We start from the raw sequence: 18,374 nt of genomic DNA on the forward strand, positions 1-18,374 counted from the left end.
GCTTCAGTATGCGAGCGGAGAACGCCGACAAAAGTGCACATTACCCCAGCAGGTCCTCAAACATTTATGAGTTCTTCAGATCATGTTGCTCCACAGAGGCCTGTTAGATTTCATTGCATAATTCTGTGCTTTGCTCCAGCCTCTATTGTGCCAATGAACCTCTGTTTATTTGCCAGGATGTTTTCTATCACTGCTCCCTCAGCTCACAAGCCAGAATAACAATGACTTTTCATCATTGAAAGGGTTGATCTCAGCTCATAGAGCAGATTGTTGCAAAACGTGATCACACCACTACCTGAGGCACATACCTCAGCTGCCTTCATAGTGTATGAAGAGTGTAACCTTGCCTCTTAAAACTATATTAGACTGTATTTTTATGCTTTTCTAATATCAAACTGAGAATATGTTTAATAACTGGTATTCATCACAATGAAGTGCAGTTTTTCTGTGAAGTCTGCGATAAAAACCTCAGGATATGAAACTCTTGGTATTATTCACAATCTGCAGGAGTAACTTCAAACATGCTCTGATGTATGCTCCTCAAAATGCATTTGCGTGATGACAAAATAATAGCAGACAAGCTCATTGAGAGACGTTCTGCTGTCAGGAAAGAGCTAAATCAAAGTGTTAAGAGCTGTCCATGGTTCTGAATTATCCACTGATTTAACCCCCCCCCCCCCCACACACACACACACCATCTATCTACCTACCCATCTATAACTGTAGTCTTCTATTACAGTCTCTCTTAAGCAATTTGCAAGTTACCTCAAAAGTTGAGAGCACAAGATGAGATTCTTCTCACCAAGAGAAATGACAGGAAGAGGCAGAGCTGTAAAAGCTGGTGTGAGGCAAGTACATGCAGGCTTGGTAGACCAGCTTTACCCAGCCTGGAAATGTCACAAAGCTACAAAGCTAAACTGCAATTTAACATGTGCTGCAGATACATATCAACCCTCAATGGTCCTATTACTGCTGAATGTGCCGTGCAGCATAGCCTTGGAGATGAGATTTAACAAAGATTGTCTGTGGAACTAATGGTAAAAATCTGACTGAATGGAGGTACTGTTCAAACCAATGCGTGAAAGGAAGTGAGAGGATCTGTGGTCTAATGGCACCCACTAGTGCTCAAACAGTTTACCTGCAGCTTATGGACCTGGTTTACACAGACCAGTGGTCCACAAACACTGCGGCATTATCCTTCACAGTTTACAGTACAGGTTCAGACTGTTAATATTGTGTGAAATGACAAATAGCGAGAAGATGAGAAAAAACATGTTTTTCCACAATAACCGATTGGTGCTTGTTTGCTGTTGGTTCACATCCCAGTTATTACCTGCTGTGCCTATTCTGAATTCAAATAAACTAGCAGCACATGCAGAAAACTGTGAGTCTGATATCTTCCTCTCAAGAAAAAGAGAAGGTGAGGAGAGGGAGATGAAGAGGTGGGGGCCCAAAGGGGCTTGTTTTGCACCACACCTCCATCTGCCTGAAGAGACTGCATTACATTCACATGCACACACCTGTAAGTGCACATACATTAATACTTACACAAATGCACACCCGTCACATAGGCTCTGAAAGCAGATGTGCGACGGAAAAAAACTGCTAAAAGATTCACAAACACACTCACAGGACAATCTGTCTTACGTACATTTACACAAATTTGTATTCAAAATAAAGGCAGCGACACCATCGACAAGCAAAAGAACATGGCACACAAATTCATACACACCATCCCCACCAACACACACACACAAGCAGGGGTGAGGACCTCTTCGTAGCCTCAGCTGCTTCAAGCTACTTGTTCTGCTGTGTTTGTCACTGACAACAGTTTTCATTTACTCTCAGGAAAAGGTCAGAGCAGTCATCTTTTACTGAATCACAGTGCAGGCACGGCTGTGTACCTCACAGACTGTCATTTGTCCACAGCGGCGCTCCTCATCCCTCTCTGTGAGACATGCTTTCCCATTAGACCTGATGTCTGGCAAACACCCTCACAAGTCATTAGTGGTGGCAAAACCTAAACACTCATCATCATAAATTATTTGGTCCTAATGATGGCTGCTTCTTGGTATTCTGTGACAAGCTACTGGACTGATGACGGATTCATCCTTTACCTGAACTAAGCATTATGCCTTGAAAAGATTTGTGCCCCCCCAATCTCGTAGCACCAGGTTGTTCCCTGCAGAGATGTTTCCAGGGCTCAGGGTTTCAGACGATTACATGAAGAGAGCTCCTGCAGCAAGGAAGTTCTTCAAAAGCTCGCAGTGATCATGTCAGCTCACCTGCATGCAGCAGCTTTGTTCTCTCTTATCTGTATACATGTATGCTTATGTATATTTGTGTGCAAGTGTGTTTGTGTGTGCACCCTGTTGAGTTCAGTAGGTCAAGCATTACAGTAAAAGATGTTACTTCAAGTCGTAAGCCTGCTTCTTCCTTTTCCTCAAACAGCATGGTGTTGGCTATATACACACACAACAACTTGACATTGAGTATGTACAGAACTAATGCTGATTACACCCATCCATGGGTGGCTGAGTGAATTTGATATTCACAGCATGAAAAAATACAAGCAAGGGAAGCCAAGCAGCAGAGAATGAGAAAACAGATGATAAAACTGCATCAATTGGGAATGCAGTTGTAGAGCATCTGCCTTTTCATGTCCTTTATCTCAATTCTCTCTCTCTGTCTCTCTCCCTCTTTCTCTCTCACACACATGCACACACAAACACATGCACGCACAGTAGCTGCTGAATGTAGGTCAGTCCTGTAGAGAGATGTGAAAGTGAATAGTAAATCAAAACTATCTATCAGCCAATGCCACAGCAACACTTCCCCAAGGCTTAACAGCAGAGAGCATGCAAGCAAAATGGTAGCCATACATGTATGCACGCACGCACGCACACACACACACACACACACACACGCACTGGTGTTTGGTAAAAAAAAAAAGGTACAGTGGATGTGTTGCATAATTCATCAGGAAACAACCATTATCTGAATTCCAATAGCAGGTCACTCCTCACTGACTCCTTTCAGGTGCCAGCATGACTTTGCATGAAATCACCAGGGAATCACCTGAGTGATGTGCTTTGGTGTTTTAAATTACATATGTGTAGGGATTTTTATGTATTCTGTGTCTTCATTTCATCTCTCTCTCACATACATACTCAGTGCCAGCTTATTTGAATGCAGGTAGCACCTTCCTTTTCTTTCTCTGTCCACCTCACTGAAGCTTGAGAATAAATAAATGAATAGGCCCAGTTCTGGACTACAGTCTTCAAGTTACAAAATCAGCTGTGACGTCCATTTCTTCTCATGGCAGTGGCTCCTGCAACGCTGCACCACTGATTTATTTCTCTTCTTGTTTGCGTAATTGACCATGTGTCAGGTCGAATCAGTGGCAGAAACCAAGGTTGCCACAGAGGACATAAACTCAGCCACAGGCCCTCAGTTCAGTCCAGTTGAAGATAAAACAGCAGATGTGGGAAAGCAGCTGAGGATAATCAGGACAGTCTCTGTCCTGTCACAAAGGGCAGTCTGGTCACAGGACAAGCACTTCTTCATGTATCATATTGATACAAATTTATCTATTAGAAGCTTGCGCCATTAAAGTATATAATCTGAGTGCTGTAACCAGTAAAAGCTTAAATCCCATTAATACCTAGTCTCCTCTCTAATACCTAGTCCAAAATGTACTTCATCAATGGAGCCCAATTTACCTTTTTATCTATTTTAAAACCACTCTAATGAATCAACAATCATTTTAAAATCTCATGACTGTGTTCAATCACTTCACACATTAAATCAACTTTTTTGAACACAGGAATTTCCACCAAAAGTGCTGAAACAGTCTGTAAAAATAGCAGCACTAGAATTATAACATAAAGCGGAACAGCATAAAATTGTTGTTATATAATCATTATGTACTAATTAATAAAAGAATTGAAGCTTTTCTGTAACAGATTGTTTCAGGAGTCAAAAAACAAAACCAAACAAAAAAACCGCTGAGTCTGATGTTGTGTTTTGAGACTACATTTCCTGGCTCTACGTGACGTCATATACACGCGACAGCGAACACGTGACGCTTGGTTGTGGTTCCTATATTATGTATATGGTGGTTCCTCTTCTTCGCTCAGGAGGACGCAGAATGGACCACGTCCGTGTCCTCTTCGTAAATATTGTCCTTTTCTATACCTGCTCGGCTTCACCGCCGAATTTCGTCCTCCTCTTCGCAGATGATTTGGGCTTCGGGGACTTGGGGTGTTATGGACACCCCAGTTCACTCACTCCAAACCTGAACCGGTTGGCAGCGGGAGGACTTCAGTTTACAGATTTCTACTGTACCAGCCCTGTCTGCAGCCCGTCCAGGTATCTGTCCGTCATTCATGCGCTTTGGTTTAATGTCCGTGTGGGTGCTGTCATGTCATGCTTTAATTCTCTTTTCTTTAAAACTACGGAACCGAAAGTTAAATATGCCTTCAGCGAGTTGTGGATCCCCTGACTTGTTTGTGTAAGACTGACACTGATGGCTACAGTAACACTCTGCGGCGCATGTGACTTGCTTTTGATCTGCAGGGATCACTCAGTGTTAGAAAGGTTTGCACTCACACTTTTATCCTACGTCTTTCCTGGGGTCTCATGACATATCTGTTGCTTTGATTATAAAAATACTTAAGGAATTGTTTCAGGGTATAAAATATATTAGCACAACTGTGAGCCTCATTAAGAATATTATACAACAGGAGATGAAGATGAAGTGGTTAATATACATTTACTGCTGGTTAGCAGACTCACTATGAATGCACTTTAGTTCACAGTGGGTATGACTGACATCATAACATAGTCATAACTTTATAGAGCACCGTTCATCAGTTGAGGGAGGATCTGGAACCAGATCATGTTGTTGTCATGAGGAATGAAGTAACATGACTAATAACTGGTTCTTCACCTTGCTTGTGTTGTGAGTTGCACATGAACACCTCTGTGTGGTGAACAGTCAGGACATACAGCAACACCTCATCGAGCACGGCACTGCGTGGTTCAACAGACTGTGAACGCAGTGAATGAGGATGGATCAAGGGTCTTAATATGAACAGCACAATGTGATGCAGTGTGTAGTTACATATTCACAGATTTTTGCTGTAACTTTAAAATTCCACGATTATTGCCTGTTTTAAAGTGCTGCAGCTGGAAAAAGTAAGCTCATATAGTTTTCTTCCTTGGCTCTGCACTGCTGCTTAGCAATGGGTGATTTGTAGCTGAGAGTCTTTTGGCACATCTTGCTAACTGTCCAGTTTGTGTCTTGCACAACATGAAAACCCAATCCGTCTCGTCCACACATGAAATAATAGCTTTGCTTTGTTTTGATGGCTCTCCAGGGCGTCGTTGTTGACGGGGCGCTATCAGACCCGTTCAGGTGTCTACCCGGGAGTGTTGTACCCGGGCTCTATAGGTGGTCTTCCTCTGAATGAGACCACCATTGCTGAAATGCTGAAGCCTCTGGGCTATGCTACTGCTGCCATGGGGAAGTGGCACTTAGGATTCGGGGCCAACGGGATGTTTCTTCCAACCAAGCAGGGCTTTGATCAGTACCTGGGGATCCCCTACTCCCATGACATGGTCAGTGAGATTGAATTGTGCATTGAATTGAATCTCAGTGTCAAAATTGATCAAAAGTTTGGAAACGTAATCCTTGATGCTGTTTGGTAAAAGCAGTGTCTTTTCTGCACCATTTGTTTACTTACTTTGTTCTGTCTCCCTGTTTCTGTCCCAGGGCCCCTGTCAGAACCTGACTTGTTTCCCACCAGATGTGAAGTGTTTTGGATTTTGCGATGTCGGCACTGTGACTGTCCCACTGATTCACAATGAGGTCATCAAGCAGCAACCGGTCAACTTCCTCGATCTAGAGAGGGCTTACAGTGACTTTGCAACTAATTTCATCACCACATCAGCCAGCAAAAAACAACCTTTCTTCCTCTACTATCCTTCCCATGTAAGCAAGAGCAACAGTCTTTAGTCGAGCACAAGCTTAGAATCAGTGCAGAATCAAGAGCTCTCTCCATGCTTCAGCCCCATGTGGATAAATTATGGTAACTTATTACAGTGAGACACCTTCTTCCACTTCCTTCTACAGCACACCCACTACCCCCAGTATGCAGGCCCAGGGGCAGCCGGCCGGTCTCTAAGGGGCCCATTTGGAGATGCTCTGTTTGAGTTGGACACCACAATAGGAAACCTACTTACAACCCTGGAGAAGACGGGAGTGATCAACAATACACTGGTCTTCTTCACCTCAGATAATGGGTTGGTTTTTGCCCCTGTGGTATATTAGTGTGTTTTTCTTCTGTCCAAAGGTCAAGTTACGATATATCTTTGCCCTCTTTTATATTTGACTTTATTACCTTCTTGTGATGTTGCATTTATTGCCTTGTCATATGGTGTGTTATTCCTGTCTCTGTGTGTAGGCCTGAGCTGATGCGTATGTCCCGTGGAGGTAACGCTGGCCCTCTGAAATGTGGAAAAGGCACCACATATGAGGGGGGCATGAGAGAGCCAGCCATCGCCTTCTGGCCAGGGACAATCAGGCCAGGTCAGGACACCACAGCACAAGAAGTTTAGACTGGGTGATGCTTCCAAAGACAAAAAAACATTTAGCTAAACCAGAGTTTTCTGCGCAAACTAGATCCATCTTCACTTTCAAAGACCGCACTGGTGGTTTTGCATATTTTACACTGTTCTCTTTTGATTCTAGTATGAAAATAAATACCACAGTGAACTGAATCCAAACCTGTTTACACATGACCGTTCAGTGATTGGTGCTGTGTGCTCTTTTTCTGCATGTCTGTAGGCGTGACTCATGAGATTGCCAGCACTCTAGATATCCTCCCCACCATCGCAAGTCTGGCAGGAGCCAAACTACCCCAGGTGATGCTGGATGGGGTCGATATGACAGAAATCCTTGTCAAGCAAGGAAAGGTAATGCCCCCCTCTCTGTAGAGAAGAAAATAGTGTGAGGACTAAGCTGTTGGATTAATTTTTATGTTTAACTTATTGATTTTTTTTTTTTTTTCAGAGTAAAAGGGAGGCGATGATGTTCTACCCCGTAGATCCCAGTGAGATGTACGGCCTGTTTGCTCTCCGGTTAGGGAAGTACAAGGCTCACTTCTATACACGAGGTACAGAAGGCTTCATATGCACAATTTGTTGAATTCGAGCTTAAGCGCATAATCGGAACTGAGGTGTTTTTCTTCCATGTCTGTGCATCAGGTGCCTCCCACAGCGCGACCACCCCAGACCAAGACTGCCCACCATATGCAGTCCTCAAGGCTCACGATCCCCCTCTTATTTTTGACCTGGAGGCTGACCCCTCGGAACACTACCCTCTCGTCCTGGAGGGCAGACCCGACCTCCAAGACCTGCTGGAGAGGATCAAGAAAGTCAAGCAGCAGTTTGAAGCCTCCATGGTGTTTGGAGAGAGCCAGATCTCAAAAGGAACAGACCCAAACCTGGCGCCTTGCTGCAATCCTCAGTGTAGCCCCAAACCCAGCTGCTGCCACTGTTGATGGGACGAAGTGTCACAACTGCTAATGATGACGATGTGGGGAAAGCTGGAGGTACTGCACTGATGTTGCCTCAAGCACAAGATGTGATGCTGATTTTGTAATTATCTTATGATGCTTTGCTACTTGCTTGTGGACAGCACCACTTTAATTATTATTCATACTGAAGAGTACTGCAAACAATCTGTTTCCTCAATGGGGAGATGTTTTTCTTAATGTCAGTACTGACAACATTTCTAACTAGTGGGTAACTATGTACTGTGTATTTGTTCTATTTGAATATATGTTTTATTGTATTAATTTATAATGTAATTTCCACCTCAGTGCACCATAAAATCATAAGATTTGCAATAAATGAATGGATTTTTTAGTGAAAATGCACAAATAAACAAAAATAGATCCAAACAATAAAGACAACAATAAAGGTTTTGGACATCAAGCATATATTTTATTCATAAGACCAAACCCATGACAAGGCAGAGTGATTTTTTTGTCATTTTTTTTTCTGTTTTTCCCTGGAATTTTACAAGTCCTTGTTTTTAAAGATAGAAGATAGGATATGTTTGTTCTGTCACATACTGTTTTGCTCTAGGTATACAGTGAAGAATCTTGTTAATGTAATAAAGTCAAAAGTTTGGTTTAACTGTTAATGTATGTCTCAGCGGCTATATGGGACTAGATCATCCTCAGAGGTCGTTTTTGTGTAGCTGTGTGGAAAGAAGGGATTTTAACTAGGCTGTAACAAGATAGAAAAACAGAATCGGAAGCAAATAGATACAGATCAGAGATGGGTCACACTGTTGGAGCTCAAAGGCGATTACTATAATCGGCAAGACGCAATAATAGTTTTCCAGTGGCGGCTGACTCAGTCACTATTCAGCTCTAACAGCAGATTGGTCAGAAGTCTGGTGAGTGTCACACACTAATGATGTCACATCTTACAAATATGGCCTAAATGTGCTGCTGAAGCCTGTCTGTAGAGAGTTATGGGGTTGGCAGGAACCCAAATGCCACCTGTGTGAGAGATACTGAGTTAACATCTTGTGTGGAAAACGTAAGACACTGAAATAAAATTATTGCAGATCACAGATATTTACGTGTTTTTCTTTTCTTTCAGGGCTTTATGTCAGGTCATGATCTTTTTTTAAATTTCTTTTTAATTAATGTACATATTCATTTCATTTCATAACATACTCAACATAAAGGACACAGCACTATCTTAGATTGCTATTGTATATACATGATCTAACTGACAGCAATACATATGTAGATGACACCCTACCCTACCTCCCGCCTGCCACAGCAGCTTTCGGTGAACACTGAAATCCTGCAGATCTGATCTTTGTTCTGGTGTACTGTGACTGAACGCAGCAGAACAAGATGCTAAACAGTGTCTGAAAGAACAAAAGGGATGCCTGAAATTTCAGATGGCTGTAGTGACCACACCACTTTTAAAATAACCCCCTCCTCTATAGAAGGTACTAGACTGTAAGCTATGGTATGCTACAACAACCCCAGACAAGGCTATTGTATAATGTCTGATTCATGAACACTCGTGGGAACATGGGGCCACCCCTTTCATCCATCATACTAAAAGAAAAAAGAAAAAACAAGCTCAAAGTGACCTTTTACATAACTATAAAACCTCCCTTTTATGCTTCATTATAGGTTTGATTACATTGTGATACCAGGACCAAGTATTAGCAGTAGGCACACTGCAATACAGCATTACTGACACGTGGCTACTGGTCAGTCCAGTCATTCCTTTCACTCACTTAAAACTACCAAGTCAAAGGAAAACGGAGACTAGGACGTCACTAAAAACCAGAGTTAAACAGTCAGAGGTGTGAGAATATGGCTTTTCAGAGGGCCTTTGCTTTCTTTGACCTGAAAGTCACATCAATCATAGCAAGACGTACCATGATCTACGATTTGCAGTTTTAACAGTTGAATGATTTCCTATGAAAGCTCCCCACGCTGAAGGTCAGCAAGCAGTGCAACTTTGAGGACCAGACAGAAGTGTAATGGTTCTGTCATTTCATCCAAATGTGCTGACAGCTGCTGCACCTAATCCAAGCTGAACAAACTACCTGCGGGGCTAATGACATTCAAAGTCCATTCCAAGTCATTACAGCTCTAACATCTCTTACACCTGCAGTCGCTTCTGTCCGAGTGAGTCAATAATACCCACAACAAAACAAAATCCCCTCCATCAGTCTCAGCTGTGAGTGTTTCTTAATTAGTCTGGATGAGGCGCCTGTATGTCTACTTTCTATACATTTATTTACAACACACACTACGTCTTGTTGGCGACACAGGGGTAAGCTCGGACCAAGGACAATTCACTGAACTCTCTCTACTTTGCTCCAATGTCACTATCAGTAGAAATCAAATTAGCAGTTTGTCAATATTGAACAAATACATATTTACAGATAATTAAATGCCAACCTCATGATTCTACACCATTCCCTTGCTGATTGTTGAGCTGCTTGCCATTCACTTGGACATGTGTATTTCTTGGTGTGTCCGTGTGCAGTAACCCTACTAGCCATGCATTGAAAAGTGAAACAGCAGTAGTAGGTATGTTGTTTTCATTTCAAAAGAGGAACCTTTAAATAAACAGGTGCTCAGCGTCTTAGTTTCATATCATAGAAAAAGATCAAAGAAACAGGCAATCAATCCATCGAGATGATGGAAATAAACAAAGAGAGAGAGAGATGAATGAAATCAGTCAAATGCCTAGCATACTGTAGAAATGAAGATCCCTGTTTTAGAGGGACATGGAAGAGTATTTTACAATGGAGTGAAGACCCCACTGACAGCGCCCTCTGGTGGCTAACTTGATGAATGTACACTAGCTGTGGAGAAGGAAGGTGGTTGTCATGGCAACACTTCTTACTCCAGGTAGATGTCCTCAGTGGGGCAGGCGTACTCCAGATGTTCCTGGTAGTACTCCTGGAAGGCTCGTCTGCAGCAAAGACAGATGAGAGCATGAGTAATGATCAACCTGCCAGCTATTAGGAGACAGCCTTCCATAGTAATCCCTCTCGTAGTAACTGATCTAACACAGTCATGCTCTGGCTGCTCACAAAGAAATGGTTGGCTGCTGCAAAAGCAAAGAATGCTCAATTTGAATAATTCTAGTGCAAATACAGAAGCGGTCTCTCTGAGTCAACGGCGGGTAATTGTTTTTCACAAGCGATTGTTGGTGAGTCTATTGCACAGACCGAGCAGGATGAGAAGCTGATAGATGAAACAGCTCCGCTCATGCCATGCTCCAACGCCTGCCCCGCTCCATCCAGAGACAGTGAACAATGTTAAATTATTAACACCCAATACAGCTGAATCAGACGTGCCCAAACCTGCAATCATTATTTAACTGTATACACATGCACACACATAAAAAAGGCTATTGTGCAAAATAAACATGGACCATGGTGGTAAAGATGCACTTCAATCCAGAACTTAGCAAACCATCAAGAGGACTTTATATATGTGATGTACAGATAAATAGGTAATGTCATTTCCAACGTCTTGTAAGGGCTGTTAGCATTTTCAGCATCTTGACTTTTAAAGTGCTTTTACAGTTTAAGTGGAGTAAATATTCCAATCAGACATGGCTTACAATAATATGATTGGGACTCACCCAACACACTCTGCTACAGGTCGCATGGACTCCTGGGATACAAACACGTGGCAAGCAAATCTGTTTAGCATCGGGTGCTTAGTGATGAAGCCAAAGTAGCTGCAGAGAGAGGATATGGTGAAATCAATCAGATGTTGCTCTGTACACCAGTGACATGAGGGGAGAAAACCAGCAAGTCTGTTTACCAGTTGTTCCTCGGATGGCATCCACAGAATGAGATGTTCTTCATCTGGAAGAAGTGACTACATCTGTCATACTGAAGACGGAGAGCGACACAGAGATGGATGAGAAGGGAAAAAAAAGTTGACTTAAATCATCAGTGTAATATTATTGTGTATTGAAGGGATAGCTGACTTTGAATTAACTGACTGATTCATTTATTTATCTGTCCATACCTCGTCGAGGGTGTCATAGTCATCCTCCAGGCTCATGATCAGTTTCACTCCTTGCAAGCTAATCTCCAACTCGCACAGAGAAGGAGGTCGCACGTGTACCGTCCGTTTCCTGGATATTGCAATCTAACCGACAGAAAATATTGTCACGTCGAAACAAACATGCTTTAACGGTGCATACTTTTGTGTGATTGCACATGTGTTTTGCTGTCTTCCACTTATCTTACCTTCTGCATGGCAGCGCAGAGAATTCCATTGCCTTGGTGATAAGGTACCTCAACAGACCCCAAAAACTGAACGCTGAAAGTCTCAATCCATGCTGGATTTCTTTTCATGCCTGCAGGGTGTAATGTGGATGCATACATACAGTACACGTGACTCTTCAGATATTCACAATGAGACACAAGAGAAGAAAGTGGATGCATCGCTCAACTCACCCAACAACTCCTTAGACTGGCCTATGACCTCATGGGCATAAAAAGCAGGGAAGATGCCCCTCTCCCCTGTCCGCATGTTGTAGCCTCGGTACCAGTAGTCATCCTCTTCCTCTTCCACGTATAAAGGATCATCCACATCCAGCTCCAGCTCATCTGCATGTCTGGGAATGAACCTGCAGAGAGCAGCAGAGAGGGGGAGGACAAAAAAGAGAAAACCATCCCTGTTTAATGTTGTGTCCCTGTGCATCCAACAGAATTGAGCTCAACTGATCAGGAAGCATCTTTTGGAGTTTTGGGTTTCAGGTGACTCCCATTAGGGTGCAGAGGAAGAGGAGCGATGAAATGGCTGACACATGAATATGGTGGGTGAAGCGAGAGCTCTAAATGTGGGGATGCACTCATTTGAAGAGGACTGTGGTAAAACAAATACAAAATTATACATGCGCAACATGTCCGTGTATACAAGGGAGGTGCATGTAGCATTCTCTCTCATTCTTACACACACAAGCACAGACACAGGTGGTGGCTGATGTGATTATTAATGGTCACCCTGCAGCTCTTGAGCCCAGCTGCAGCCTGGACATCTGCACTCCTCCCTAACATAATTAGTGATTCTCTATTGCTACATGACCCCAAGCACACTGACAACCATGTAACCTCGAAGAAATATTGTTTTGTTTATCTTCACAAGGACTTTTTCACCCAGACACAAAATGGTCATTTGAAAATTGGAACAAAGGACATTCACATTTGATTCCACCATACTGCGTCTACAATTGACGAAAAAAATGTGTTTTTTGGGATCTTTCCAGCAGATTGTCTTACCTGTAGACTGCCCTGTGTGTCTGGTCCCTCTCCTCTCCGTTGATGGTGCAGGAGAAAAGTCCAAAGGATTCTGTGCCTACGTTGCAAACAGACACCACCACCAGGCAAGTTTTAATACCCTGAAAACCATTTGCCAATAAAACTGAAAGCTCTTTGTCCATAATGTAATAAACTACATTTTCTTTCTGTAGGCTGTTTGTTGTTTGGGAAACATTTCTCACGTAAACTTTATGTGAGGAAGTCTAAATGGAAGCTAATTGGATTTGTCAAAAAAGAAATGACAATGAAAGCCCTCTAATGAGCCTTTAATTATGCAAATCCCCCTTCATAAGGGATATGAATCTTGAAGTGAGAGCACTGATTGATGATGGACGTACTGGGAAGCAGCGCTCTCCCATAGGTCTTGTGTGGGCGCCCTGCCAAATTTAGATCACATGTTAATGTATCATGCTGACAGTGATTAGTTAAACCCTAATGGGGACCCTGTGTGGCCAATTTTAGCAGCAATGCTGCAGGGCCATAACCTGTATTGGCTTAAGTTAAAGGAATAATTTGATATTTATAGAATATATATATTTGCTTTGTTGCAGAGTGAGATCAACATCACTTTCATGTGTGTATGCTTAATATGAAGCTACAACCAGGAGATGGTTAGGTTAGTTTAACATAAAGACTGGAAACAGGGGAAAAAGAAAGCCTGGTTCTGTCCAAAAAAATATCAGCAGCACCTCTGAAGCACACCTTGTTTGTTGCTTGTTTAATCTATACAAAAACCAAAGTGGAAAATTCTTATTATGGGAGTTTACGTGCTGAATTATTTTACACAACTACACAAGCAAGATGTACTGTGGCAATGAGCAAGCTTTAGAGGTGCTTACCCTTGAATGGAGCCAGTCTTTCTGCTATGCTAAGCTAAGTTAAGCATCTCCTGATTGTAGTTTTGTATTTAACTGACAGATTGAAGAGATGTGTTGATTTTCTTGTTAAAGATAAAATTAATATAAAGCAAATAATAGTTTTACTGAAGGGTGCAGTGTCTGAGTAGCATTGTTTGTGACTTACTGGAGGAGCGGGAGGTGCTGTTGACAAAAACGTTGAGGAACTTCTTGGAGAACGGGAGGTCAGCCTCGGGGGAAGAGTCCTCAGAAGAACTGAGAAGTTCTGGCCTCACCTCCTCCTCATCACAACCATAGCCCACCTCTTCTGTTCCCAAAGGCTCCTCATCACATAGCGTGGAGAGCTCACTGTCATCACTCAGAACGGAGGTGCACCTGAGAAGTCATTTTCAAATCTCAGTTTAGGGTTATACAGCCACGTACTCAAAGACTGCTTCATTTACCACTAGAACACCCGCCTAAAGAAAGTAGTGCTCAATTCAAAAACATTGCAGAAATGCTATACAATATGATTTCTAACGGGAAAAAACACATAAGATTCCACTTGTTCTGCTTAATTAACACAGATACAGACTTCATTTTATTCTTAGTTTTCACACACATTATTGTCAGAGCATACCTTCTGAGGCTGACAAGTTCCAGCGTGGTATTCTCATCCACCACTAGCGTGTACTTCATGGAGTCATAAGCCAGTCCGTCATCTTCATTCGGCGGCCTGAGAGCCAGATCTTTCTCACACAGTGGGAGGTCATGGTCAGATAAAGGATGGTTTTGAACACTAGAATCAATGGGTGGTGAACTGTCAAGCTCTAAATCACTACCCCTGAAGGACTGCTTCCTCAAGCCACCCAGGAATGGATAAGAGTCCCCATCGTCCTCCTCTTCGTCATTATCTGTGGAGTAGGTGAGGCTGAAGCAGCGGTTTGTCTGGGCGGTGGGTATGTCCAGTGTCAGGCTATGTTTGACCTCTGTGATACGCTCAAGAGAGGCAGAGGAACGGCTTGTTGGCCTGGGATCAGTCTCTCGTCCTTCGTCCTTGTCGCTGACCACACTCTCACTGAGGCTTGGTGAGTCCAGATCCTTCCTCCCCTCTAGCATCATCAAGTCATTATTGGGCTCTTCATCTTCCTCCTGTCTCCTAGCATTCTTAGATGGTTTGTCTGTGAGGTTCTTCTCAGAGTCTTTAGTCGTATACAAGGAGCTGAAATCTGTGGTTCCCCTCCCGTTGTTTGCACAGTGCTCCAAAGTCAGAGGGGTTATGGTGTCACTGGTAGGGTTGCTCATATAGAGACAGGAATTGATTACTGCTCCACCTTTCGAAGACTCAACACTCTTCCTCCTGCCTCCTGGCTCCATCCCATCCTTTCTGTAACCTTCACTTTCCTTGTCTTCTTCTTCTGATCCCTCCATCCCTGATTTCTTCTCTTGGTCATCATCATTGAAACCATCTCCCTCTCCAATTTCTGAGGATGGTGAGATGGTGTCTGACACAGACACCTTCCTCTTGAAGCACTCCTCGGGACAACTGATTGGGTATGAGCCCTCTGAGATCATCCTGTTGACCAGGTTGCTGAGCAACCAGGGGGAGTCTGAGTTCTCGCTCAGGTCATCTTCACTTTCTGATTCAGAGTCTCCCTCACTGGTTCCATCATATTCGTCTGCACTGGGCATTAGCCTAGGTCCCACTGGCAGGTAGAAGGAGCGTTTAAAGCACTCTAGACTGTGGTCTGGTTCTATCTGCAGCACCATCTGCCTGGACAGGCTGTCTTCACAGCGTTGGGCTGGGGGCAGGGTCTCATCTGGGTCAGCCTGGTGTTCACAGGACAATTCATCATCCACATTCTGCAGCCCCATCAGAGCTTGACCATCATCATAAGCCTCAGGCGGTAAGATGGGTGAGTCAATAGGAGATGGTGTAGCAATAGTGGGTGAGGGTAGAGGGGAAGGAGAGGGTATAGGGGAAACTTCTTTGATTGGGTCAGGCTGGCCCAGAAGTAGAGATGTTTTCAGTCCCACAATGCCACTATCTTGCTCTAACTCTGTATCTGGGTCCAGCTCCTGGTCTGATGTAGGTGAGCTGGCCTCCTCAATGGAGTTGGTGAGGTGAGACGAGCGTCCACTGCTACTGTCATCACTGGTCAGGTCAAGCTCTGTCTCTGAGATAGAGGAGATCATGTTGGAGACCACAGGACCTCCACAGGCAAACGCTGCCTCCAGCTCCCCTTCAATGTCAGAGTCAGAGCCTGGAGAGCTGAGGTCCTTATCCTGGTCTGAAGTCAAGTATCCCTGCTGGTTCATATCCGCTATCCCTGGGTCTGAGGATGGAGAGGTGGAGTCGTTGGCTCCTGCCTCCATGGCAGAAGGCGGACCATTTGAACTGTTGGACTGGTCAAGAGCATCCGAGCGGCTGGAGGACACATAGCTGGAGAAGGAGGCGGGCTCGGAGGGTTCAATGCAGGGGAATTCTACATAAGATGACTCCTTACACACCATATCGTAGGTCTCCTTACACATGAACTCCACTTCAAAGTCCTTCTCCAACTCCTCATCAGACAAGGGTGTATCGGCACCGTCATTGACTCCCATTGGTGCAGTGGACGACAAGCAGCGACTGGTTCCATCTGGGTCTAAGTCATTCTCCGGCTCCATACCTGACTCGCTGGTGATTGTGTAGGTGTCGGTGGCACACCGGTTTGAGTGTTTGTGGTTGTGGCCGCTGTTGAGGTCATGGTCCACTTCTGTGTCCGAACACTGAGAGTGCTCATCTACAGAAGGTACCCTTGCTTTCTGGATTGAAGGGTCTGCTTTTGGCTCGATGACACTGCCAGAGCAAGGCTGGGACTTGTGTTGACCAAATGAGCCTGTGAAGATAAAAAGGTACAGAGAAACAAGAAAAGCCATGAGAGAATGAAAATGCAGGACGAAGAGGATGATGCAAAGAATGGAAAAGGAGAGAGGTCAAAGGAGTTTTGGAGGCAAGAGTAATTTGGACAATTAAAAGAAGATAAAGAAAAAAGAAAAGAAAGAGAAAGAGCACAATGAATAATGGAGAAAGAGACATTGAATGTGCATCTATTTTTCTCAAGGTATAAAAAGGGATGTGGGATGAGGGAGTTCAGCAAACGCTTCTTTATTAGAAACACATTCATTTGATTCCCTAAAGCAGACGAGTGCAACTTGTAAGAATCAACCTGGCAGTGTTTTGCTGAACATACACTGAAAGTCAAATCACATCACTTAATTTCACATCACGGCACTACACGACACTGATGTTCATGGAATGAGCTCTAGTCTTGCTGGGTTGGCCTTTTTGTTACCGTATTCTGGCCTCTCCCGCCTGTTGCCCTCCATGTCGCAAAGGAGGGGCCTGTGAGGGGATTGGGGGTTCCCGCCCTCCCCTGCCTGTTTTGGTGGAGTACCTTTGCTCTGAGACCCAGGTGCCTGGGAAACGGGTGAGACTGGGCACTGGCCTGTCACATGGCCACCATCCTCCAGACATGAGTGGGTTGGAGACAGACGGCCTGGAGGTAGAGTAGATATTTATTTCCTAACTGTATGTAAGGACTGCAGTTTGTACATGATGATTTATAATACCTGAGCTTCATTTAAATAAGGCAACACTTACCCGGCCCATCTGGGACAATCTTATCACAAATGAAAACCCTTGAATATTATGTATATTGATTACTGTGGCACCTTATCATTTCTTTATATTTTTCACAATTAATTTTCATAAGAAACACAACTTTAGTGTTATTATGTTGCATTTAGAAATTACATTATATTATATTATATTATATTATATTATATTATATTATATTATATTATATTATATTATATTATATTATATTATATTATCCATCCATCCATCCATTATCTATACCGCCTATCCCTTTCGGGGTTGTGGGGGGCTGGAGTCTATCCCAGCTACAATGGGCGAGAGGCGGGGTACACCCTGAGCCGGTCGCCAGCCGATTGCAGGGCCACATGTAAGGACAAACAACCATTCACACTCACACTCACACCTACGGACAATTTATAGTCACCAATTAACCTAATGAGCATGTTTTTGATCTGTGGGAGGAAGCCGGAGTACCCGGAGAGAACCCACGCATGCACGGGAAGAACATGCAATATTATATTATATTATATTTTATTATATTATGGAACATCACATAGCTGTGATGCAGGTTACTTTTCTATTGCAGTGTAGCGGTTGAACTAAAGCTTCAAAGAACTAAAGACTAAATTTTCTTAGTTACCAAAATCTTGTCTGTTAACATAAACACCATCTTTTGTGAGGTATCATGTGTGGCACACAGACAAATGAATACAATGAAAACATATTCATAGTCCATACCCAAATTTATTGCTGATAATCAACCGCGTACTTACCCTGTGAGGCTGGGTTGCGTAACGAATCCTGCCAGCTTCCTTTCTTTGGAGACAGACTACTGTTGTTATTCAGAGAATCCTAATGAGAAGAGAGAGAGAGAGAGAGAGAGAGAGAGAGAGAGAGAGAGAGAGAGAGAGAGAGAGATGTTGAGAGATGAACAAAGTGGTACAGGACTATTACAAAGACTGAAAACTATACAGTCTGTGTTCAATGTATGTTT

The 18,374-nt window shown here is 43.4% G+C and overlaps 2 protein-coding genes across 3 annotated transcripts in view; one reads left to right on the forward strand and one right to left on the reverse strand.

Annotated features, from left to right (window-relative positions):
* Window positions 1-4,087: 4,087 nt before the first annotated feature.
* On the forward strand, window positions 4,088-7,996 carry arsa (arylsulfatase A). Its single transcript, XM_070973228.1, has 8 exons — window positions 4,088-4,371; window positions 5,382-5,622; window positions 5,777-5,995; window positions 6,137-6,306; window positions 6,468-6,592; window positions 6,851-6,978; window positions 7,076-7,178; window positions 7,270-7,996. The coding sequence occupies exons 1-8, from the start codon at window positions 4,109-4,111 to the stop codon at window positions 7,563-7,565; spliced, it is 1,545 nt and encodes a 514-aa protein (XP_070829329.1). The 5' UTR covers window positions 4,088-4,108; the 3' UTR covers window positions 7,566-7,996.
* Window positions 7,985-18,374, reverse strand: part of mapk8ip2 (mitogen-activated protein kinase 8 interacting protein 2) — a 28,990-nt gene continuing 18,600 nt past the window's right edge. Inside the window, exons 4-14 of one of the 2 annotated variants that reach the window (XM_070973227.1) lie at window positions 18,154-18,232; window positions 17,178-17,279; window positions 14,378-16,619; window positions 13,925-14,133; window positions 12,863-12,938; window positions 12,038-12,210; window positions 11,828-11,937; window positions 11,604-11,726; window positions 11,394-11,464; window positions 11,209-11,307; window positions 7,985-10,530 (exon numbers count right to left, since the gene is read on the reverse strand). In XM_070973227.1, the coding sequence (XP_070829328.1) occupies window positions 10,458-10,530; window positions 11,209-11,307; window positions 11,394-11,464; window positions 11,604-11,726; window positions 11,828-11,937; window positions 12,038-12,210; window positions 12,863-12,938; window positions 13,925-14,133; window positions 14,378-16,619; window positions 17,178-17,279; window positions 18,154-18,232 (3,357 nt within the window). In that variant the 3' untranslated portion in view covers window positions 7,985-10,457. Of the gene's footprint in view, window positions 10,531-11,208; window positions 11,308-11,393; window positions 11,465-11,603; window positions 11,727-11,827; window positions 11,938-12,037; window positions 12,211-12,862; window positions 12,939-13,924; window positions 14,134-14,377; window positions 16,620-17,075; window positions 17,280-18,153; window positions 18,233-18,374 lie in introns of both variants that reach the window. The other variant, XM_070973226.1, reaches the window with a different exon arrangement.

The sequence above is a fragment of the Chaetodon trifascialis genome, chromosome 10 (assembly GCF_039877785.1).
Source record: "Chaetodon trifascialis isolate fChaTrf1 chromosome 10, fChaTrf1.hap1, whole genome shotgun sequence".
Classification (NCBI taxonomy): Eukaryota; Metazoa; Chordata; class Actinopteri; order Chaetodontiformes; family Chaetodontidae; genus Chaetodon; species Chaetodon trifascialis.

Coding starts and splice junctions, on each gene's coding strand:
- arsa (XM_070973228.1), top strand. CDS start 4,109: ATGTATATGGTGGTTCCTCTTCTTCGCTCAGGAGGACGCAGAATGGAC. Junction 6,979..7,075: donor TCCTTGTCAAGCAAGGAAAG/GTAATGCCCCCC, acceptor TTTTTTTTTCAG/AGTAAAAGGGAGGCGATGAT. Junction 7,179..7,269: donor GGCTCACTTCTATACACGAG/GTACAGAAGGCT, acceptor TCTGTGCATCAG/GTGCCTCCCACAGCGCGACC.